This window comes from Cannabis sativa, chromosome 5 (assembly GCF_029168945.1).
Source record: "Cannabis sativa cultivar Pink pepper isolate KNU-18-1 chromosome 5, ASM2916894v1, whole genome shotgun sequence".
Lineage (NCBI taxonomy): Eukaryota > Viridiplantae > Streptophyta > Magnoliopsida > Rosales > Cannabaceae > Cannabis > Cannabis sativa.
Window position 1 is genome coordinate 76,501,137 of NC_083605.1, and position 22,552 is coordinate 76,523,688.

Below are 22,552 nucleotides of genomic sequence, written 5' to 3' on the forward strand. Positions count from 1 at the left end.
AAATATATATATTATGACGCTAATGGAATAAATTGAGGGATACCTTTTTTTTTAGGGATTTTTTTAAGAATATACTAAATTAAGTAACTTTTTACAAAAATGACGTTTTTTTTAAAATGAAAACAAAATGACGTGACACGTACAAAGAGTGTGTGTTTTAAAAAATTGGGCCGAAAAAACCGGGATTACAAGCCCAATATACAAATCGTTAAAAATAGAAAATTACCATAAAAACGTCAACTACATATACAGAAACTTAACATAACAAAAATAACGTCATTTTTAAAAATAATTGCCAAAATAAGGTGGCCCATGAAAATTTCCCTTGTTTTTTATCCATTAATCAAAGGTACCTTTATATTTTATTTTATTAAAATTTACCTACTTACAAATAAAATAAAGTGGATACAATGTAATTTTCTCGAGGTTTATTGGGTCAGAATTATAAAAGACCCATTCTGACGTAAGGTGGGCGGGAATGTACACAAAGCCCATTATAGAATGGGCCATGATAAATTGGACTGGAATGAGGCCCATTTGTGTAAATATTGGTAAGATATAGTCAAGTGGGAACGGACGCCAAATCTAAACCCAGAATCAGAGATTATCTATCTTTTTCAGTTCCGCCAGTTTCTGCGAGACAGAGAGAAAAAAAAAAAAAAGTGAAGACGCCATTTTCGCCCGAGAAAACACCCAAAAGCTTTGCCAAGAAAGCCAAGACCCACTTTGGAGACAGACTGCGAATATCCTCAGCCATAGCCATAGAGCGACCTTTCTCTCTTTAACCATTATTTGAAAGGTTTCTTCTTCTGGTTGTACAATATCCCAGAGGTTCGTTTTTCCATACAATTTATCGTTAATGACTTCTTTTTTCTTTTCTTTATCTTCGTTAATCTAAATACTAGAGTTTTTATTCCCAGGTACTTGTTTTATACCTTAATTTTTGTTTGAACGGGTGTTTGGAACTATATTTGGTTTGCGAATTGAGGCAATTTATTGTTAATTTTGAATTTATGGAACTTTTAGGGTTATAGCGGTAGTTCTGTTTGTAGGTTTTTGGGTAATTAGGGGGTGTTGAAAGAGATGAAAGGCCGGTCGCATCGTCTCCAGAGTTCTGACCCTCCTGATGATTGGGTTGATGGTTCTTGGACTGTGGATTGTGTATGTGGTGTTAATTTTGATGATGGAGAGGAGATGGTTAATTGTGATGAGTGTGGTGTTTGGGTGCATACACGGTGCTCTAAATATGTGAAGGGAGATGATATATTTGTTTGTGATAAATGTAAGATCAGGAATAGTAGGAATGAGAGCGAAGAAACTGAGGTTGCACAATTGTTGGTTGAGCTTCCTACTAAAACTGTTAGAATAGAGGGTTCTTATGCACCTAATGGACCTCCTCGCCGTCCTTTTAGGCTTTGGACTGATATTCCAATGGAGGAGAGAGTACATGTTCAAGGAATTCCTGGGGGTGATCCTGCTCTGTTTGGTGGGTTACCTTCTGTGTTTACTCCAGAGCTGTGGAAGTGCACTGGCTATGTACCCAAGAAGTTCAATTTTCGATATAAGGAGTTCCCTTGCTGGGATGAAAAGGAAGATGATGCTAAATTGGATGATGACAATGAGAATCCTGTAGATAAAGGGGCAGGTGTTCTGTTTTCTTTATCGAAGGAGACTGTATTTGCTGCTCCAATGGCTGCTTTGGTTGGTTTGAGAGGGAGGGATGAGGAAGCTGCCCGTGACCGAAAATTGTCTTTGAAAGAGACAAAAAAGTGGGAGAGTGAGGGTCTTGATGTTAGGCGTGCTCAGAATGGGATGAAGGAGAGTGGCCTAATTCGGTCTGTGGTGTTAAATTCTGGTAAGCGGAAGAAAGATGATTCGGGAACATCTAAAGATAAAAGTGGGAAGAGGAAAGCAAGAACTGCTGAGAAAGAGGTTGATGCTTCTAACAGAAGAGGCTCACATTCTTCTAGAACAGGTAGTTTTTTTATGGAATGCTGAAATTTATCTTCATTTTATGCTACTAATAAGATTTTTTATTCTACTATGCACTCATTGATGAGAATATTAACCGTGTATCACATCTTGTATACTGTTCTAGCTCATGTGTGCCTGTTGATTCCAATTTTTCTGTTTTTCATTTTTATCACTAGTGTTTACATCAACAAGTGATGCAAAACAATTGCAATTTTATGAAGACAGAGCTCCAAAGTTTTCCAAAGGTGAAAGTCACAGTACAAAGAACAAGAATTTGAAGGAAACTGTGGTTAGAGATCCTGCATCTGATGGACGTCTTGCTCATGGTAATGCTGGAAAGCATTCTACAGAAGTCTTATCATCTGACATATCTACACAAGATTTTTCAATTCGTACTGGATCGAAGGAAGAGAAGGTTGGCCATCAGTTTCCTGCCGTGATAGAAAGATCTCCTAAAGGTGATGGTGCAGTTGGGTCATCGTCTGGACATGATAATACTGGAAAACTTCATATGAAAGCAGAGGTACTTTTCATACCCTTTCACACAATTATTTTGTTGGTCATCTTTTTCTTTTTCATCTTCAGTTCTTTGGTGCTTGAAAGCACAATTTGGAAGTGTTACAAAATGATTTATCTTTCTAGGATTATATCACTAACAGATTGCTTGAGTTCTTTAAGTGTACTAGATGACACACCACTTTTGTATTTCACTCTTTGACCACCATTAGTGTAGCATATAGAAATATCTAGGATTTATCTGAATGAAGGCTGGTTCAAATGAGATGATTTTTATCTGAATGAAGGCTGTTTCAAATGAGATGATTAGTGATATGTTGGTGAAATATTTAAGTTGGCAAAGATTAAAAGATGAACGATGAAACTTCTTAAAATTACTGGTAGTCATGAGTTGTTTATTTATTTTATTTTGCTCTGTGTGCACACGTTTCTAATTTTTAAAACCATTGCAAAATAACATGAATACAACCTTAGGAAAAATGTAGGTCGCTTGTTATAATTCAATGTCATATTTTTTCTAAATACAATATTACAAAATGCCATTACTGTTTATAACTTTAAACAAAAGAAATATGTTGTTAACGTATTAGCAATTTCCGAAAATTTTTGTTAGTAACAATTTCCAAAATTGTATTAGATAAGATATTGTATATGAAGATTTCTCACAGCAGGGAAGGAACAAGTCCCACACAAATAAGATAATCTAGCACAAACCCAGCATCAAAATGGAAATTGAACTATCCTAAATATCATAAGATCTCTTAAATTATCAATAAAACTGAAAAGAAAAACCTTTAAACACCGTGATAGGGGCCAACCTAAATTTTAACTCTTTCACAGATCTCCTGCAAAGACTTGATGGCAAAACAATTCCCCAAACAGCCTGCCTGCCTCCCTCTCCTCTCTGAAAAGAAAAGAAAAAAAAAAGAAAAAATGCACTTTTCATTTATATAGATTTAATTTCAGTTCTCTTTTTCCTTTACAACAAAATCCAGCTGGTCTTTAAGAAAATCTGAATAAGATCTGGGAGTGTCAAAATTTAAACTGCAGTTCTCACAAAATTTCCAGCATGAAAGTTCATTTTCTTTTTTCTTTTACAGCTTTCGAGTTCGCAACTTTATACAATGTCTGGCTCTGAGATCATTCAGCTATATGTCAACACAATGACTAAAGACTATTGAACTCATGGCTGTGTCCTTTGTGTGTATATGTGCGTTTACATTTCTTAATCTATGTTTGATATCTCAACTTCTTGTTCAAATAATTTGTGCTTTTAGTTTGATTGGTGCCGCTTAATTCGGTGTTCTGATGTATTTGAGTAAACTTAAGCTTGATGAAAGTAAGTTACTTTTCAATGATAGGGCACAACTGTTGGTAAGTTGGATGATGATAGCCCTGAAGGATCTGATAAAAACATTGGTCAACATCTTGCTGAAAATGTGCCTGGCATTACACCTGAAATTAAGGCCAATCAGGCGCAAGATTTTAGTGGTGATGTTTTATTGGTGTCTGAACAACCTAATTTGGAAATGAAAGAGGAAGATCGTGATGACAAATCTGGGTCTCTGTTGAATATTCAATCTTCTCCTTGTGGTGATTCGAAAGAACCTGTAATTTCTTCAGGTCACATGTTGGAATCTTCTAAAGTGTCAGATGCCACAATAAGCAGTTTGCATTCCAGTGATCAGAAGCTGGAACATCTTGATCGCAGTTTTAAAGCAGTTTGTGATTCTCATACAGATAAGGGTGATCAATTATTGGGTGAAACAGGTTTGTTGACCCTGCAGAAAAGTGCTTCAGTAGAGAAACATAGTTCTGGGTTTCCTGAAGAGTATTCTAATCCAGGAGTAGCTATGCCAAACTCTCAGGGAGTACCTAGTCAGCGTAAATTGGTAGCTTGTTCCGGAAAAACTTCTTCCAGCTCAACCACTCTTTTGATTCCTAAATCATCCACTTCTGACAATATTAAATCTGTTGATCTAAATGCTAATCCTATTGCTAAACCACCAATGACACCTGACAGTAATGGCAATACAAGGAAAGATCGTGTCCGGGACGAAGATAGGGTTGACTTCTCTAGGAAAAATTTGAAAGAGCGTCCAAAATCATTAGTAAACACTGTTCCAAAGCCCGTGCATTCAAGCAGGAGTTCACATGATTCTATTTCCAAGAAAGCGACTACCGAATCAAAAGATAGCACACATTGTGCTTCTTCCAAGACCTCTTCAACTCCGATAATTTCAGCTTCTAGTGATCCTAGTGTATCACTCCATTATCAGAGAGCTATACATACAAACAGTAGAAGTTCAGCTTCAGGGATGCCGCCAAAAGTTGAAAAATTTAACCAACCACCTTCACAGTCCTCGAAAATGAATCAAAATCATGTGCCATCTGTGTGTCCACCTATTTTATCAAGTTCTCCATCAACACTTAGTGATGAGGAGGTAAGAGCAGACTTCTTCTTCTACCCTTTTTTTTTTTTTGAAAAATACAGTAGAATATTCTAGTAATTTTGCTTGACCTATCTATATAAACGTCTATGAGCAGCTTGCTTTACTACTACATCAAGAACTCAACAGCTCTCCTCGAGTACCCCGTGTGCCACGTGTCCGCCATGCTGGTAGTGTACCTCAGCCTTCTCCAACCCCAACAAGCATGCTAAATAAGCGGACATCAAGTTCCGGAGCAAAAGATAACATTTCGGTAAGATTCTTACCTGATATTCATTTGTTTTTAAGTGGTCATTTTCCTCCTGCTTTCAGCAGGTATGTTTACATGGTTCTGCTATCATGGTTTTTTTTTTTCCTTGTATCTTAACATCATGACTATAGGTTCCCAGAAGGAAATTCAGAGATGCTCCCAGAGATGGCTTTCGTAGTTCCCGTGAGGTTGCTGACGAAGCTAAAAGAATGGAAAAAGTTTCATCCTCTCATGATGCAAAAAGACAAGATACTGATTATTCTGCAGAGGCTTCTACCAAGAAGGAAGACAATGGATCTGCAGCTGCAGGGGAGACTGTCAAGAGGAATATACCTTCTAATTCTGCTGCCACTACAAATGGTGGGCCATCTTCATCGGCTGAGGCTAATGAGCGCAATTTGCCCTCTATAAGAAGTTCACCTAGAAATACCTCTGATGATGATACTGGCACAGTTGGTGATGGCCCTGTTAATCGTACTTTACCAGGTATCGGATTGTTTAATTCTTTTATTGTCATGGCCATCCCCGTGTTTGCTGTTTTCTGATTCAATTCTCATATGCAGGATTGATTAATGAGATTATGAGCAAAGGCAAGCGTATGACATATGAGGAGCTATGTAATGCTGTGTTGCCGGTATGGTTGCTTTTATTAAACTTTGTGCCATTTTCATCTTCTCGCTTTTAGTGAATGGAATGAATTTCTTCAATACATTTCCACTTATTTTATGTTTGCGGTCCCTTTCTGCAGCATTGGCATAACCTGAGGAAGCATAATGGAGAGCGTTATGCTTATGCAAGTCATTCGCAGGCTGTTCTTGATTGCTTAAGAAATCGACATGAATGGGCCAGATTGGTTGATCGAGGTCCCAAGGTATGAGCGCAAGAACATTCCTAAGATTTTGTTTTGTGACATTGAATGACCAAAACTGCTCTTGCACTCAAATTTATTAGGAAAAATAATTGTATTTATATATTTACCTGTACTCATTCTTTATTTTAATCTCATGTTATCCAGACAAATTCAAGTAGGAAAAGACGCAAGCTTGATGAGGATTCTGAGGACAACGAGTATGGAAAAGGAAAAACAACAAATCATGTGGAAAGCAAAAGCCTTGAATCACAGAAAGAAGAGGTCCCTAAGGGCAAAAGAAATGTGAGAAAACGAAGAAGACTCGTACTTCAAGGAAGAGGTGTAAGAGACATCAGGAAGAGACGGAAAACTGATATACTCACAGATGAGGACTTCGGAACTTCTTCAGATTCCAGCGAAGAGAGCTTGACCAGCGGAAGTGAGATGCAGGGAGGCCAAGCACGTCCGTGACGCCTCAGCTAGTTCAGACCAGACTGGGACTACGTAGTTCAGAGGCCTTTATTCCAATGTGAATGAAGATCCAGATAGAGGCAGAAACAAAGCTTCTCAAGGAACACCACACATTGTTAACCTCTTTGGTAGGACTCATCTCGGGTTCATGTTAGTTTACTTATGAGCATGGCTTACGACACCGTCTAATCAGGTTGTTAGGTTGGATCTGAAAATTGTACAACACATGATGTAAATATGAATTACATTTGTTCTTCTTGATAGTGAGAGAATGTATTGTGTTAGGAGAGAGCCTTTGTCTTTGTTGAGAAAGGGCATAGATAAGATAAGATAAAAGTCATTATCATCATTATTATTAAAGTAGATGTAAATTTTGACAAATAATTTCTTATATTGCTTTTGCTTCTCTCTGCCAATTAATTTCTTCTATTTCTTGCTGTGTTTATCACCCAAATACATTTATTTTGGTAAATGTATTGAAAAAAAAAAAGTCAAAAAGAGTATAAAATTTGCACCAGCCGGGAATCGAACCCGGGTCTGTACCGTGGCAGGGTACTATTCTACCACTAGACCACTGGTGCTTGTGTTTTGTAACACCAAATTATATATTAATGACCATATAAAACAATTGTGAAGAAGTGATTTAGTAATAATGATTTGTTGTTATAAATAAAAAAAAATAATAAAAATAGTTTATTTTATGATTTTGTTTTATTCGTAGTTTTTCTATTCAAATTTGTATATTTTAATTAAAAAATACAATAAATAGTAATTATTAAATATATGGTCTAATTTATAAAATAAAGTAATTTTATTGTCATTTTTTTTTATTAAAGTTATATGTGTAACAATTATAAATATTAAAATAATTTTATTGTAAATATCTTTTGTTTCTTTGTTTTGTATATGAAACCTAAAATTAATTTGATAACTTAATGCACATAATTGAGTATCACTTTTTTAAAATTGAAAGGTGAAGAAATTTTGATCAAAGAAGAAATCAATCAAGCAATATGGAATAATTTTGAGTGACCCAATTGGAGTCTTATTATTCGATAGTGATCGATTATTTTGCACATTACTCAACTCACTATAACATATCTTTATTAAAAAAATTACTTTAACAAATTATTCCATCATAACTTCATAAAATCATTGAAAAAGGCATCTAATTAAAAATGTTATAATACAATTTTTTTTTGTATTTTTTAGCAGAAAATCCAATTTTATTTACCATTCATTTTTGCTACTAAACACAGTAACAAATTAGTTGGGACATCCCAAACTGAATTCACAATCAAATTTTAAAATAAAAGCTCTATAAAATTTAATTTATCCTCTAATAACTCAAAGTAAAATTTTACATTCTTCAATAACATTACCCAACATAAAAACCATAATCACAATTGTGCAACTACATCTGATTTTACAAAACATTCCCATAAAATGAGTGCATTTGTGCATTTTTTTTTTATCTATTTTGATATTTGAGATCATTTTTTAATTTATTTTTTTTTATAATTATTTAAGATATTTTATAAAATTTTAAAAAATTTAACACAGTAAAAATAGTGTTCAAAAAATATATTGCACGAATAACTTTTATTTTATATGCATATAAAATAAATTATTTTTTTTAAAAATGAAATAAATACTACTTTTTATATTATAAAATATTTTTGAAAATCTCAAAATAACATAACGTAGACCATTTTAAAATAATAAGAGTAATGTGCGATATAATTTAAATTTAATTTTTAGCAATAATAATACAAATTATATTTCTAGAATTTCATAGTTACCTAACCGTAATTTGAAGTATTTATAAAAATTTTATAATTATAACTGAAGTATTATTACCGCTAAAAATAAAACTTAAGTATTTATATGGAATTTAGATATGGAAATAGATAAAAGATGAATAAATAAATAAATAAATAGTAATAAAATTTCTAAACAAGGTTTACAAACAAAGGAGATAACAGACACCTTCTATAGAGTTCTCTCTCTTCCATGGCTTCTGCAATTTCTTTTGCTCGCTTTCCAATCCCTACAACAACCAACTCCATACTACTATCTCCTTCTTCTTCTTCTCTCCGCTTTCCTCGCTTCTTCCCGCCATTTTCACACTCACACCATCCTCGTTTCCCCACCTTTTTCTGCTCAGCTAAGAAGACCACTGCATTCGCTTTCGTATCTGCCTCCGACGCCATTATCAACGAATCAAACTCAAAACTCGATGATTCCGACTCCGATACAAATCCTCCTTCTCCTCCGCAGCAGCAGCCATCGCCGAGCGTTGTAACGTGGAGCCTTCTCTTTAGGCTTTTACTGAAACACAAGCTAAGGTTGGCTCTGTTGCTGCTTACTCTTGTTGGCTGCACTACTTGTACTCTCTCAATGCCCTTGTTTTCAGGTGAGCCTGAATTGAATTGAATTGTTTCTGTACTGTACTGTACTGTATTGTATTGTATTGGTTTGTTTGTTTCTTAGTTAATAATTGCTGATGTTTGAATTGAATTTTGTGCAGGGCGTTTCTTTGAAGTTTTGATTGGTGCAAACCCTGAGCCGTTGTGGAGTTTGCTAAGCAAAGTTGGGGTTCTTTATGCGTTGGAACCTATTTTAACTGTTATATTTATTGTAAATATGAACTTTATTTGGGAGAAGGTTATGTCTACACTAAGAGCACAGATTTTTGGAAGGGTATTGATTCAGAAGGTATGTTTGGATTTACTTTAGTTATTGTATATGAATTCTTATTTTAATGTTTGACAAATGAGCATTAATTATTTAAAGTTAATAGTGATATTTTGTAATTTGTAATTATATATTTAGGGGACTTAAGAATTGGAGATGGTAATTGAGATTTGAGACATTATCTGGTTGAGCAAATTACTCCGATTTACACTCAATTACAATTACACAGTAGCTTGGAATTCCAAACGCACCGTTAATCTTCTTATTTTGTTAGCAATTCAACAATTGTCTTAGCAGTGTGTGTGGGTGGCACAAACTGGTTGTTTCAAATGTTAGGATCAAGATGTGTATTGGTTAAGATATGATAAAGTATAATAGCATAAAGATTTAACATAATAAATAAGCTGGTGTTCATATCTAGAATTTGATTGTGAAGTTTGTCATGGGATAAACATTATTCTTTGATTAAAACTGGGCATGAAAGTTACTTTGCACTTGATATTTTAGTTAATTGATTCTCTTTTTTCAATGTGCAGATCGAGTTTTTTGACCGCTATAAGGTATGCCCATCAGCTTAATTTGATTTTCATGCTCTTTTGGTTGAAGGGTCTTGGCTGTTTTTTTTCTCTCTCTTCTAATTATTCATCTCTTGAAATTATGACTGTATGATTGACTTGGATTTTACATTTATATAGGTTGGTGAACTCACAGGTCTGTTAACTTCTGATCTGGGCTCTCTTAAGAATGTTGTGAGTGAAAATGTTTCAAGGGACCGTGGACTCCGGGCATTTACTGAGGCAAGAAACTCTACACCAAAGACAAGTGAGCTTTACTTTGCCTACGATTGAGCATCCACACACATGCAGTTCTTTTTAATGGGTTTGGCTCAGTTTTTATTAGTGTGGCACCAAACTTTCCCTGAATTTTGCTTCAGAAATGCATTTTGTTTTTGTCGAATCAAATTACATAGCAGGCTAGTTATGATTTTTTCACATTATTAAAACCACATCATATCATTTTCAGGATATTATTCATGTTGTATCTTCGCCAGTTTTCTCTTTGATTTATGATCATGTTGTGATTGTTCTCCTTTTCCTTCTCTTGTAGGTTATTGGAACAATTTGCATACTGTTTGCTTTGGCTCCTCAACTAGCACCAATTCTTGCTGTTTTGATGCTTGTTGTATCGGTTTTAGTTGGTAAGTTATCTTCATTTTTAAATTGTAGTCAGTATAATTAGTTGAATAATTGTTTTATTACTCCCATTATTTCTGTTGGTGTAATCTAATTTGCTTTGGAAGTAGGTAGGACTTAACTTTGGTTATGCATGTGTTTTGGGCATTTGGTACATAATTGGCCTAACTTGTGATGTTCTATTGATGTTTTTCTTTATAATATTATCTGCAATTGCCATTTTGATATTTTTATGTTCTTAAATCACTGGCTGCTGATTCTTAGCACAAACTTACCTGTTTCATGGTTTCTATCATGTTGCTGATTATGATAACTTTGTAAAGCTGTGTACAAGCGATCAACTGTGCCTGTTTTTAAAGCTCATGGGTTGGCCCAAGCATCCATTTCTGATTGTGTGACAGAAACATTTTCTGCAATTCGTACTGTAAGTGGATATGGTGTTCTTTAAATAGCTGTTTAGTGTCATTATGTGGCGGAAAATTTAGGCCAATCATTCTGTTTCGAGTCAATCTTGAATATAAGGGTATCCTACTTTTGTTGTAGGTAAGATCCTTCGGTGGTGAAAAGCACCAAATGCGGATGTTTGGTAACCAGGTAAGGTAAAATTAGCATATTGATTATGCAGATGCAAAAGCTTGCTCCTGCCCTCATCATTTTATCATGAAGTTTTGCAGGTCCTGGCTTTTCAGAGGAGTGGAATAAAGCTTGGGACTTTCAAATCTGTCAATGAAGCTTTAACCAGAGTCGCTGTTTCTATTTCTCTATTTGCACTCTATTGCCTTGGAGGAAGCAAAGTGAAGGCGGTAGGAAGTTGTAGCCTTAAATAAATCTTCCAAATTGTTTTTTAACTGACTCATCCCTCATTCTCATCATCCATCTTTATGATTAGATTAATTAAATATTTTGTTCTTTCTGGATTGTTGTTTTGACTAGCGTAATTTTTATTCAGCTTCCAACTTTAGCTAAGAAACACAAAAATGTGTACTTCTATTTGTAAATAGATTAATTAATTAGATTACTTTATGTATAAAATAACCCCTAACTTGTGCTAATAAAAATGTTCGATCTTAATGACATTTAGTTTCAAGTTCATGTGTAGCTTTGATGACAAGATTCATATAGTTTATCTGCCTCCAATATGTATATTTTAATCTTTGTTATTTTGTTACATTTTTCACTTGCAGGGTGAACTATCGATTGGAATTGTGGCCTCTTTTATTGGATACACATTCACACTAACATTTGCTGTAAGTCAATATCTGTATTAAATAATTTTGTGTGATTCTTTTTTTGTTATTTTAAAGTAAGTTGTCTTTCAGGTTCAAGGCCTGGTCAACACATTTGGTGATCTCCGTGGAAGTTTTGCAGCTATAGAGAGAATCAATTCAGTTTTATCTGGGGTAGAAATTGACGAAGCTTTAGCTTATGGTTTAGAAAGGGAAATACGGGAAACAAAGTTGAATGATGAAAACTATAAATTGTTCATTGATGATAGTTCAAGTGAGAAAAATTTATCTGTAAATACGCATTATATGTCAAATCTTAAATCAGCTACTGATATTGGCAGCTTAGCACTGTCTGGTGATGTTTGTCTCGAAGGTATTTGTAATAGTTCTTTTAGTTTCATCTAAGTTTGCTAAAAATGACTGCCTTATTCACATTCCAGACCGTTACTACAATAACTTTTTCTTAATATGTTGCAGATGTGTATTTTTCTTATCCTTTAAGACCTGACGTGGGAATTCTAAATGGTCTCAACTTAACTCTGAAGTGTGGAACAGTTACTGCTTTAGTTGGCTCAAGTGGTGCAGGGAAAAGTACAATAGTGCAGTTATTGGCTCGTTTCTATGAGGTTCTTTCTTTCTACTTTCAGTTTCAAAATGAAGGTTTAATGTGGTTGTCATAGCCTAAAGAATTTTTATGCATAATGTTTTGCAGCCAACCCAGGGCCGCATCACAGTTGCAGGGGAGGATGTCCGAACATTTGACAAGAGGGAATGGGCTCGTGTTGTTTCTATAGTTAATCAAGTACGAAATATATCCTTCAACTGTTGTTGTTGCTGTTGTTCCAAGTTGTTAGAATAATTCTCTCTTTTAACATTTAGTTGATGATGTGATGCCTTTTGTGGATGCTAAACAATACAGGATCCTATCCTCTTTTCGGTGTCTGTTGGGGAAAATATTGCATACGGGCTTCCAAATGAAATTGTTTCCAAGGATGATGTGATAAAGGCAGCAAAAGCTGCCAATGCTCATGACTTCATTATTTCCCTCCCACAGGTTAAAAAACTTTGGCGTTTTTCATCTGCCATCGTGTGTCTTCCTGTTTACTTAATTTTTTTTATGCTGTAGGGTTATGACACACTAGTAGGTGAGCGTGGAGGCCTACTTAGCGGGGGTCAGAGACAGGTATGACAATGAAGTTAAAGAGAGTGAGTGAAGTAAGAAGAAGTGTTCATGACATATTTTTTTTTTCTGAAATGATCTGCAGAGAGTTGCTATTGCGAGAGCTCTGCTTAAAAACGCACCAATCTTGATACTCGACGAGGCAAGTATTTTGCTATCATATCAAACACCTAAATTTTAACTGAATAGATGAAAGGAAATAATCACAAGCTCCACCCAGTATTCCTGTGTCCCATTTTAGACTGACTAATTTTAATTTGTTCTTGGGCACAGGCAACGAGTGCATTAGACGCAGTTAGCGAGCGCCTAGTTCAGGAGGCTCTAAACCACTTGATGAAGGGCAGGACGACATTGGTAATAGCTCATCGGTTAAGCACCGTCCAGAACGCTCATATGATTGCCCTTTGCTCGGAGGGCCGTATTGTAGAACTTGGGACACACTTTGAGTTATTGGCTAAAAAAGGTCAATATGCTCAATTAGTTGGAACCCAAAGGCTAGCATTTGAATAGTAATATTCAATATTTGCTGGTATGTTTAGTCCATTCCAGGTACATGTGAGTTTTAACTATCAAAAATCATAAAAGTTTTATTTAATGCTATAAATTTGGAGATGTTAGTTCAGTACTGATTCATTTTTCATTGGATTAATTAACAGGTCCAATTATACAAGTTTTACAGCTCATTTCAATGGTGGCTTGGGTTGTTGGGGGAAATAATTGAGCTTTACTTCATAACATTATTGAGCTTTACTTCATAATAAAAGGTTGTAGTAAATAGTAATTGCACTACATATTATATATATCCCAACCTTGAATAATTTATCTCACAAGTAATAATCAATTATAAGTTTCATTAGTGTGTAAGTAAGCTTTGTATTTATTATTATTATTGTTTTTATTTTTTTTTTTGAGATAATTTATTATTATTGTTATTGTTATTATAATAGCTTTATTTGAATTGAATTGAACATTTCGAAGTTCGAACTAATAGTTTATGGAAGTAAGGTTCAACCAATCACACAATTTGCACTATATTTTATGTGACAATATCTTCTAATAAAAAAGATTTGTTATACATATTTGTTTAAATTTTGGTATAAATTAAGTATATACATATATTATTATTCGTGCTTTAAAATAAATACTTTAAAATATTAATGCTTAATAGTCTAATGAAAATTTATGGCTAAACTTCTTATCTTGTTTGGTTATTCTATTTGAATAGTTAATTTCTACCACGTAACATTAAACCAACCAAACATCTTTGTGAAATTAAGTGGCTACATTAGTAAAAAATTTAGAAAAGTCCCAAAAAAAAATTATTTTAGTAAATATATATTATATATATTTCTTTTTTAAAGGAATTTAGTAAATATTTTAAAATTATATCTTTCAACGAAAAAATATATATTTTTTTACAAAATAATAATTGAATTGTCGCAATTGTAAAGTGGAGAAAGACACTAATTTAGTAATATGGCTCTCCAATGACCAATCTGGCAAGACTTCGTCTTGGTCAATTCATTCATTAATTAAATAAATAATAATAATTGTATTTTTTTTAGAAAAAAACAAGACCCAATTAGTTTGTTGAATAAATTAAACTCATTTTAAGCAATGTAAAAACTTATACACCACTCTATAAATTTCATTTTTATTTTGAAAAAGATTACATATAACAAACAAATAATATTAATATGCAGAGTATAAATTTGTTCAAAAAAGAAAAAGATTGTAAGAGTAGGAATCTGAAGGTTTTTTTTTTTTTTTTTTTCTTTTTCAATAATAGGAATATGAGGAGATTTTGGATCACGTATAATGTCAGCCACACCCAATTTGGATCTTAAAAAAAAACATTTATTTATTATTTAATTGAAAAGCATTAAAAAAATTGAGCATTTTTAGTTAAAAGACAAGATATCCAATAGAGCACCAACACATTTATTATTATCATTTGAAAAATAAATAATAAATAAAAGAAAAAGAGTTTTGTTGTGATGAGAGTCGTTTCATTTCATTATAATTAATTAACTAAAATTAAGATTTTTAGTACTACTTAAATTTTGACGTATATCAAGTCATGTCATTTGAATTTTTAAGACAATTAATTTTTTTGTTAAAATATTAAAAATATTAAATTTAAAAATGATTAACATAAATGAGAGTTCAAAAAATGCGATTGGATACATGTCATAATTTGAGATACTCAATTTAGTAATTATTAAAATTCAAAAACATAATTTAATACATAGACAATTACTGAATTAGTAAAATCGAACGAAATTAGACAAAAATCCTAATTAAATATCAATTAATGAGTAATTTATTTAATTTAGATAAATAATTAAATTTAATTTTTAAAAGTAAATAATAGATAATGAGACTCATCTACATTATTACAAATCATTAAATATTTATTTTTATTTAAAAATTAATTTAAATATACTAATAAAAAAATTACAAATATATTTATCTTTGATTACAACACAAATTACTCTTAATTAATTAATTAAAAAAATGAGTTATTATATAAATATGGGTGCGTGATTAAGTCGCTACAGTTCCGAAACACAGAAGAAGAAGAGAACCAACTCCTAAGGAAAACGACTGTTACACATTCTCTCTTCTTCTTCTTCCTCTTCCCACCTAGGGTTTTCTTTTCTTATTGATCTCTTCAATCTTCAATCCAGGTTACTATTACAATTCCTCTTTCTTCTACGATTCATGTTCTCTTCAATGTCTGTTTTCGTCATTTGCCAATTTCACGATTTTTTTTTTTGACTATTTTGTATGTGAGATCTTTGTTTGTGCATCTGATTGACTGATTTGATTTGATTTTTGTACTTTATTTTCTTTTAGATTATTTATCTTTTGTGAATCTCAATCATGACGATTCCTGATTCGGGATTCATGATTGATAATGGAGCGAGTTGCTTGCCTCTTCCTCCCGACGAAGAGAATCGGATTATTGCTGAGCTTACTAATCAATCTGATAAGAATTTGAAGGATGGAAATTTGTACTACGTTGTTTCGAATAGGTAGATTTTTCTTTTTAATGTTTGGGTTTCTTTGAATTTTCTTGATTTACATTATATCACTTTGTTTGTTTTGATTAATTGTTCGTATTGATTGATACATAGTATTGTTTATATTGCCCCATTAGATGTTTAACTTGCGTAATTTATGTTGTTTATAATCTAATTATATAATTAGGCTCCCAACATCTGATGTTTTTCAAGTTACTGGTTGTTATATATTCTTTCTTTTAGGTTAGGCTTTCGAATATATTGTGGCTCTCTTAGCTTAGTTTAAATGAAAAAGCTTAGTATCTTTCTTTGCTTCGTGCAAGTTAGGAATTTCATCGGTTTTTTTTTTTGCTTTTATGTGAAGTGGAGGCAATATATATTCTATTCTTCTATGAATAATTTGTAAAAATAGCTATGAACATTTTTATTAGCAAACTAACTTTACATAAAATTTTATTAACAAAATAGCCTTGTATGGTCGCAAAAACGACTATGAATCACACTGTGCGACCATAAACAACTATTATGGTCACAAAACGTGATCATCATGGTTGCATAGAGTAAATTAAGTGAAGTCATTTTGCAAATTTTAGTATTTCGAATTATTAGTTTGACAAATTTGACGTTTTTTTTTGCCAAATATAACAATGTGAAGAAATGAAATTAGCAAAATATCCTAGTTGTTCTCACATTTAGAAATGGATGGTCAGTGTAAAATATGGTTCCTTAGCCAATAGCCACAACAAAGTTATTTTTCAAATATTTTTAAGAATTTATCATTTTCAAGTATTTGACCGAACACGTTATGTAAATCCTACAGAATGTAATTGTTCTTTTCTTCAGATATTCAGATTGAACAATGGTAGCTTGCTACCAATTGTTATTATTATTATTATTATTAAAAATGATTATAATAAAGAAGTTGTTAGTAAATTAATTCTGGAAAAGAATAATAATATTTGCATCATAGTAGTTCATTGACCATAAATTTATAGTAAGCAATCATCATGGTCCCTCAAGTGACCATAATTTACACTGCGTGATCATCATTTGCTTAGGCAAAAATTGAGTGAGATTATTTTGCTTTCTAACTTTCACCTGGTTAATTTTAGCAAATACATTCTGTTGGTTAAAAAACTAATGGTAAAACTCTGATTAGGAAAATTAATTCTATATCCTTTCCATAGATTTACCAATTTATTTAAAATAAAGGTCTATGCTTCTTATATACAATTGATAAGTGTTGAATGCTTAGATGATTGGCATCTACATTTACTAGTTTTTGTGCTGTGCCGGCCTCGCTAATTTAATGTTTTGTTTTATTTTCCCATATACATTATCTGATATTTGGACTTCTATCTATTTTGCACAGATGGTTTTCAAGCTGGCAGAGATATACAAAGCAAGGGATGGGTGAATCATTGGTTGATGAGCAGTCTTCTGAATCCCAAAATATGGATGTTATTACTTTAAGGAGTGTAGATAGACCTGGGCCGATTGATAATTCTGATATAGTTCTAAATAACAAAGAGAATGATGGTGAAGAACTAGAGCTTCATAAATTGTTGGAGGAAGGAAGAGACTATGTTCTAGTTTCTCAACTAGTTTGGGAAAAACTATTGAGTTGGTATTTTATTTCTTTTGCTCTTATTTTATTACATATATATTTAGCTAGTCTCCTAAAGTTGTTCTTAGAATCTAAGGTAGTTGAATAAGGGTACCACCTGTATTGTGGTCTTTTGGGGTTTTAGTGTTTTGTAAAATGAGTATGATTTTTGGAGTTGCATCAAATAGCAATAGGTTATGAATTGTGTGCACCACTTATTTGTATTTTTTGTGCTTTAAATCATCAGGTACAAAGGAGGACCAGCGTTACCGAGGAAATTGATTTCTCATGGTACTTTTATCAAGAATTATCTTGTAGAGGTTTACCCACTTTGTCTTAAGTTGATTGATTCTAGGGACAAAAGCCAATCAGTGTTAAAATTAAGCAGAAAGGTAATTTTGTGATTTTCGCTCAACTATCTATAATCATTACCACTAGCGCTTCCAATGATTTTTTTTCCATTGTCTGATCTTTTGGCAAGGGCACACATTGCACTTCCTGGTTTCTAATCTTCTGTAGTCTTTGCATTTTTCTATACTTGTTTAATGTCAATGCTATGGCTACAATTTACACTATGTTTGGTAGAGAAGATAAGGGAGATGAGAGGAAAGAAGTTTATGAGTGAAAAGTGGGAAGAAATAGAATTATAAGCTGTGCAGTAGGAATAGGAAATAAAAGCAAAAAGAATTGTATATTAATAATTTAAGGGTAATATTATTATTTTAGAAGAAACCAAATTTATTTCAGTCTTACATACCAAACAATTTAGATAGATGGAATCTATCCCTCACTCCAACTTTATGTATCTTATATATTTTCCTTGTCTCTTGTTTTCTTTCTTGTCTACCAAACATAGCCCCATTGCTTTTCTAAATCTTGTGTCAAATAGTTTTTTTTTTTTTATGAAAGTAAACAGATTTTTTTTGGAAGTAAATAGATTTTTTTTTTGAAAGTAAATAGATTTTTTTCTTATGGTTTAAAGGTCTATGAGATTTACTGTTTATTATTTTTTGTTTTTTCAGACCTCTACAAGCGAGCTTTATGAGAGGGTGTGTAAACTTCGTGGAGTAGAAAAAGAAAAGGTTAATTTTGTTGTGGATGTTGTTATTATTGTATGGTTTTAAATTTTTAACTTTCAACTAATTTTTTTCTTCTTTTAATTTTGGTATTTCTGTAAAATATCAGGTACTTATTTGGGACTATTTCAATAAACGGAAGCATTCAAAGATGAACAGTTCCAACCAAACTTTGGAGGAGGCAAACTTGCAGATGGATCAAGAAGTGAGTAATTTGTTGAAGATTATTAAAATCATTGGTTCAAAAGAGAACATTTCTTTGAGTATTAATGTACTCAGTGCTGTAAATCTGACAATCGCTGTATTATACACGTTAATTTAGTTACCCAACAAAAAAAAAAAAGAAATCTTTATGTAGTTTTAAATATGATTGAAGACATCCTCTTGATGAATTATTTATATGCACAGATTCTTCTTGAGGTGCCAGATGTACACAATGGTTCTTTGTTGGGCAAGGATTCTACAGGAAACGAGTTGGCTTTGGTATCTATAGAACCATCAAGGTCTTCAGTGACAATTGCTGGGGGGCCTACAATGTCAAATGGTCATTCATCTGGATATAGTTCTAATTTATATCAGGGAAATGCTGTAAGTTCGTCATTCTCGGATATTGATGATGGATATGATGTTTACAAGTCAACAAAAGGAGAAAGGGGAGGTTTGGCAGGATTGCAGAATCTGGGAAATACTTGCTTTATGAACAGTGCCTTGCAATGTTTAGTTCACACTCCTCCTCTCGTTGAGTATTTCTTGCAAGATTACAAAGATGAGATTAATACTGAAAATCCATTGGGAATGCATGTAGGTTTCGGTTCTTTTTATCTTTGTTCCAGTTTTTTGATGTGGTTAACTTCAATATTAAGTAGCTGTAATGCTGTTACAGTTTCTAAAGTAAATTGTAGCTGTGCAGGGTGAGCTTGCAATCGCCTTTGGTGAGCTTTTGAGGAAGTTATGGTCCTCAGGGAGAACTACAATTGCACCACGTGTTTTCAAGGGAAAATTAGCTCGATTTGCTCCCCAGTTCAGTGGCTATAACCAGCATGATTCTCAAGTAAGTATTGTATATTGATTTATAATAATTTTATTTAATATATTTGTATGTCTTGATGTTTATATATATCACGTTTGTATACCTTCAATGCCAAAGATTAATACTATATATAAATATAAATTTATGATTTTACTATTTTTCATGATCACTATATTGCTTCATCATAAAATTTTCTCTTCGTAGGAACTCCTTGCATTCCTGTTGGACGGACTTCACGAGGATTTAAATCGGGTTAAACGAAAGCCATACATAGAAGCAAAGGATTCAGATGGTCGTCCAGATGAGGAAGTTGCCGTTGAGTGTTGGAAAAATCACAGGGCACGGAATGACTCGTTGATTGTGGATGTTTGCCAGGTTAGTGGAAATTGAAGACTTCTTTATTGGAAGCTATATTTCATCTTTCCTTGAACCATTAATTTTCCTGTTCTGGTACAAAAGTATTTTCTTCTCTTAACATCTTTATTTGTTGATGGTCAGGGCCAATATAAGTCGACACTGGTTTGCCCAGCATGTGGGAAGATTTCAATCACTTTTGATCCCTTCATGTATTTGTCATTGCCTCTACCTTCGAATGTAACTCGGCATATAACAGTGACTGTGTTTTACGGTGATGGAAGTGGTCTTCCAATGCCTTACACTGTGAGTTTGCTTAAGCAAGGTGTCTGTAAGGATCTTAGCGAACAATTAAGTAATGCTTGTTGCTTGGGTGCTGATGAGATTCTTCTGCTTGCCGAGGTAAATTTGGTTTCCAATGATATATGCTACAATTTATATATTTATAGTCTTATTTGTAGTTCCAGTGGTTGAGTGTCTGTAATTTCAATATCCAGGTTTATGATCACAAGATTTTCCGATATTTGGAAAACCCCTCGGAGCCATTGGGGTCAATTAAGGAGGAAGACCATATTGTTGCTTATAGACTTTCTAAAAATGTTGTTGGAAGATCCAGAGTTGAAATAATTCACCGACCGCATGAAAAGTAAGATTACATCACTAATCTCTTGGAATTGCTAAGCTAAATAGCACTGGTAAACCTGTGAAGGTTTAGCCGGTCCTGTTTTTCTTAAAAATTGCTTAAAATAAGTGACTTGTTCATTAGGAGGTTGAAGTTGGTAAACACCTATCTTTTTTGATAAATCGCTCAAAATAAGTGAGACTTGTTCATTAAGAAGCTGATGTCGGTAATACTTGGCTATAGTATCTGCTTTTGAGAGATATTTTTTTAATTTTTTGTATCGAGACATTTTGTGTTGAATCATCTATGCAGACTGCTTGTTACATTTCTGCTGGATTTTCTGGTTTAAATAGTGGGGTTTTAATTTTTCAGGTCTCCATCAGACAGTGTGAAGGGTTGTTTGGGAAAGCTTATCGGCACCCCTTTTGTTACTTATTTGAAAGAGCCAATACGTGGAGCCGATGTGGAAGCTGCTGTTACTAGATTGTTGTCACCTTTGAAGAGAGCGTGCCCATCGGGTAAGCTCCAAAATGGCAAGGAAAATGGATTTGATAAAGAGCATATTGAAGAACCATCAAACAGCTATGATTCTAAGAATCTGTCAACAGACTATGCAGAAGTCGAGACAAAATCCAGTGAAGCATTGTCCTTTGAACTTTTTATTACCGATGGGAACAGTTCGAGCTGCATGCCTATTGAGAAGGACACTTTATTAAATTCAAGTAGAGTCGTAAGGGTATATTTAGACTGGACTGAAAAAGAACATAACTTGTATGATATCAGCTTTCTCAAGGATCTTCCCGAGGTTCATAAGGCTGGGTTTACGGTGAAGAAAACTCGACCGGAAGCTATTTCTTTGTTTACATGCTTGGAGGCGTTTTTGAAGGAAGAACCTTTGGGGCCTGATGACATGTGGTGAGATACCTAATCCAAACTCGTAACTCTTTTATATTTTTACCTTTCGAAATATATTGCCATTAATAGATGTATTGCTCATTTTCTTTTCAATAGGTACTGCCCCGGGTGCAAGGAACATAGACAAGCGACCAAGAAACTAGATTTGTGGAAGTTGCCCGAGATTCTTGTTTTCCACTTGAAAAGATTCTCGTATAGCAGATACCTAAAGAACAAGCTAGACACTTACGTGAATTTTCCTATTCACGATCTTGATTTGAGCAAATACGTGATAAGCGAGGATGGAAAACACCACATGTACGAATTGTACGCCATTAGCAACCATTACGGCGGTCTTGGTGGTGGTCACTACACTGCATATGCCAAGGTGAAACAAAATCTATTCTTTTTCGCCTTTCTAGTAATTAGTTGTTTAAACTGGATGATGATCGCTTAATTCTTCTGTCAAATTGTTCGTGCAGTTGATCGACGAAGACAATTGGTACCATTTCGATGATAGTCATGTTTCTGCCGTCAATGAAGCTGACATCAGGACTTCGGCCGCCTATGTATTATTCTATAGAAGAGTAAGGACTGCTGAACCCAATTCAGGAACAGCAGGCGAGAGCGAGACATCTCAGGCTCATTCAGGCACTTGAGAACGTAAGTCAAAGTCCATCTTTGCTATTTTAACGCTCCCGAGTTGTTTTTCTTGTCTTTCGAAAGCTAACTTGGTATAGGCATCATCATCAATCAATCAAGAGCAAAAACCCTACTGCATTTTGAACATTATATTTCGGGTCGGGTCGGGTATTATTTCAACCTTCAAGCTGAACAAAAAGTTGGTTAAATCGGTAAAACTACTAGGAGCTATATATATATTCATTGCAGCTTGGAGCCCCTTTTTTGGATTGGACATTCTGTTATTATTATATTCTTTTATATTTGATCTACTACTTATAAGAATTATTATTGTTGTTGTTGTTTACTGGCTACTTAGATTTTTAGTCATTTTTACTTCTGGTAGATTTTACTATTGTTATTTCAAAATTATTGAGTCTGTAATGTAATCAATAGTAATAATGGTCCTTTAAATAGAGATTATAATTTGACTTAATACATTTTTTGCAATGACCA

The 22,552-nt window shown here is 33.4% G+C and overlaps 3 protein-coding genes and 1 non-coding gene across 7 annotated transcripts; 3 read left to right on the top strand and 1 right to left on the bottom strand.

Moving 5' to 3' along the window:
* The first annotated feature begins 577 nt into the window (after window positions 1-577).
* On the top strand, window positions 578-6,927 carry LOC115717132 (uncharacterized). Of its 2 annotated transcripts, none has more exons than XM_030646082.2 (9): window positions 578-831; window positions 921-1,975; window positions 2,151-2,497; window positions 3,852-4,934; window positions 5,038-5,193; window positions 5,322-5,676; window positions 5,754-5,824; window positions 5,939-6,061; window positions 6,206-6,927. In XM_030646082.2, exons 2-9 carry the CDS (start codon window positions 1,084-1,086, stop codon window positions 6,509-6,511), a joined length of 3,333 nt encoding a protein of 1,110 aa, XP_030501942.2. In that variant the 5' UTR covers window positions 578-831; window positions 921-1,083; the 3' UTR covers window positions 6,512-6,927. The 2 variants fall into 2 exon arrangements, with proteins under 2 accessions (XP_030501942.2, XP_060972223.1); XM_061116240.1 differs by having other exon boundaries at window positions 1,053-1,975.
* A 94-nt stretch (window positions 6,928-7,021) lies between these two features.
* TRNAG-GCC (transfer RNA glycine (anticodon GCC)) lies at window positions 7,022-7,092 on the bottom strand. The gene has a single exon. It is a non-coding gene; the product is annotated as a tRNA-Gly (tRNA).
* Window positions 7,093-8,457: 1,365 nt separating this feature from the next.
* Window positions 8,458-13,671, top strand: LOC115716737 (ABC transporter B family member 28). 3 transcript variants are annotated; one of them, XM_030645626.2, is made up of 17 exons: window positions 8,458-8,927; window positions 9,042-9,229; window positions 9,745-9,768; window positions 9,904-10,005; window positions 10,316-10,406; window positions 10,725-10,825; window positions 10,945-10,995; window positions 11,076-11,204; window positions 11,586-11,648; window positions 11,721-12,000; window positions 12,105-12,253; window positions 12,340-12,429; window positions 12,547-12,681; window positions 12,754-12,810; window positions 12,893-12,949; window positions 13,081-13,362; window positions 13,464-13,671. In XM_030645626.2, the coding sequence occupies exons 1-16, from the start codon at window positions 8,525-8,527 to the stop codon at window positions 13,315-13,317; spliced, it is 2,157 nt and encodes a 718-aa protein (XP_030501486.2). In that variant the 5' UTR covers window positions 8,458-8,524; the 3' UTR covers window positions 13,318-13,362; window positions 13,464-13,671. The 3 variants fall into 3 exon arrangements, with proteins under 3 accessions (XP_030501486.2, XP_030501485.2, XP_030501487.2); XM_030645625.2 differs by having other exon boundaries at window positions 13,081-13,356; XM_030645627.2 differs by having other exon boundaries at window positions 13,081-13,336.
* Window positions 13,672-15,305: 1,634 nt separating this feature from the next.
* On the top strand, window positions 15,306-22,532 carry LOC115715607 (ubiquitin carboxyl-terminal hydrolase 9). Its single transcript, XM_030644248.2, has 14 exons — window positions 15,306-15,497; window positions 15,667-15,845; window positions 17,206-17,460; window positions 17,687-17,831; window positions 18,462-18,521; window positions 18,625-18,720; window positions 18,924-19,316; window positions 19,426-19,566; window positions 19,750-19,920; window positions 20,044-20,301; window positions 20,397-20,545; window positions 20,894-21,436; window positions 21,533-21,803; window positions 21,898-22,532. Exons 2-14 carry the CDS (start codon window positions 15,694-15,696, stop codon window positions 22,072-22,074), a joined length of 2,811 nt encoding a protein of 936 aa, XP_030500108.2. The 5' UTR covers window positions 15,306-15,497; window positions 15,667-15,693; the 3' UTR covers window positions 22,075-22,532.
* Window positions 22,533-22,552: the final 20 nt, after the last annotated feature.

Excerpts from the sequence above, each read along its gene's own strand:
- LOC115717132 (XM_030646082.2), top strand. The coding sequence starts at position 1,084 with ATGAAAGGCCGGTCGCATCGTCTCCAGAGTTCTGACCCTCCTGATGAT. Across the intron at positions 4,935-5,037 it reads CAACACTTAGTGATGAGGAG|CTTGCTTTACTACTACATCA; the intron begins GTAAGAGCAGAC and ends GTCTATGAGCAG. Across the intron at positions 5,825-5,938 it reads TATGTAATGCTGTGTTGCCG|CATTGGCATAACCTGAGGAA; the intron begins GTATGGTTGCTT and ends CCCTTTCTGCAG.
- LOC115716737 (XM_030645626.2), top strand. The coding sequence starts at position 8,525 with ATGGCTTCTGCAATTTCTTTTGCTCGCTTTCCAATCCCTACAACAACC. Across the intron at positions 9,230-9,744 it reads GAAGGGTATTGATTCAGAAG|ATCGAGTTTTTTGACCGCTA; the intron begins GTATGTTTGGAT and ends TTCAATGTGCAG. Across the intron at positions 10,996-11,075 it reads TGCGGATGTTTGGTAACCAG|GTCCTGGCTTTTCAGAGGAG; the intron begins GTAAGGTAAAAT and ends GAAGTTTTGCAG.
- LOC115715607 (XM_030644248.2), top strand. The coding sequence starts at position 15,694 with ATGACGATTCCTGATTCGGGATTCATGATTGATAATGGAGCGAGTTGC. Across the intron at positions 21,437-21,532 it reads TTGGGGCCTGATGACATGTG|GTACTGCCCCGGGTGCAAGG; the intron begins GTGAGATACCTA and ends TCTTTTCAATAG. Across the intron at positions 21,804-21,897 it reads ACTACACTGCATATGCCAAG|TTGATCGACGAAGACAATTG; the intron begins GTGAAACAAAAT and ends TTGTTCGTGCAG.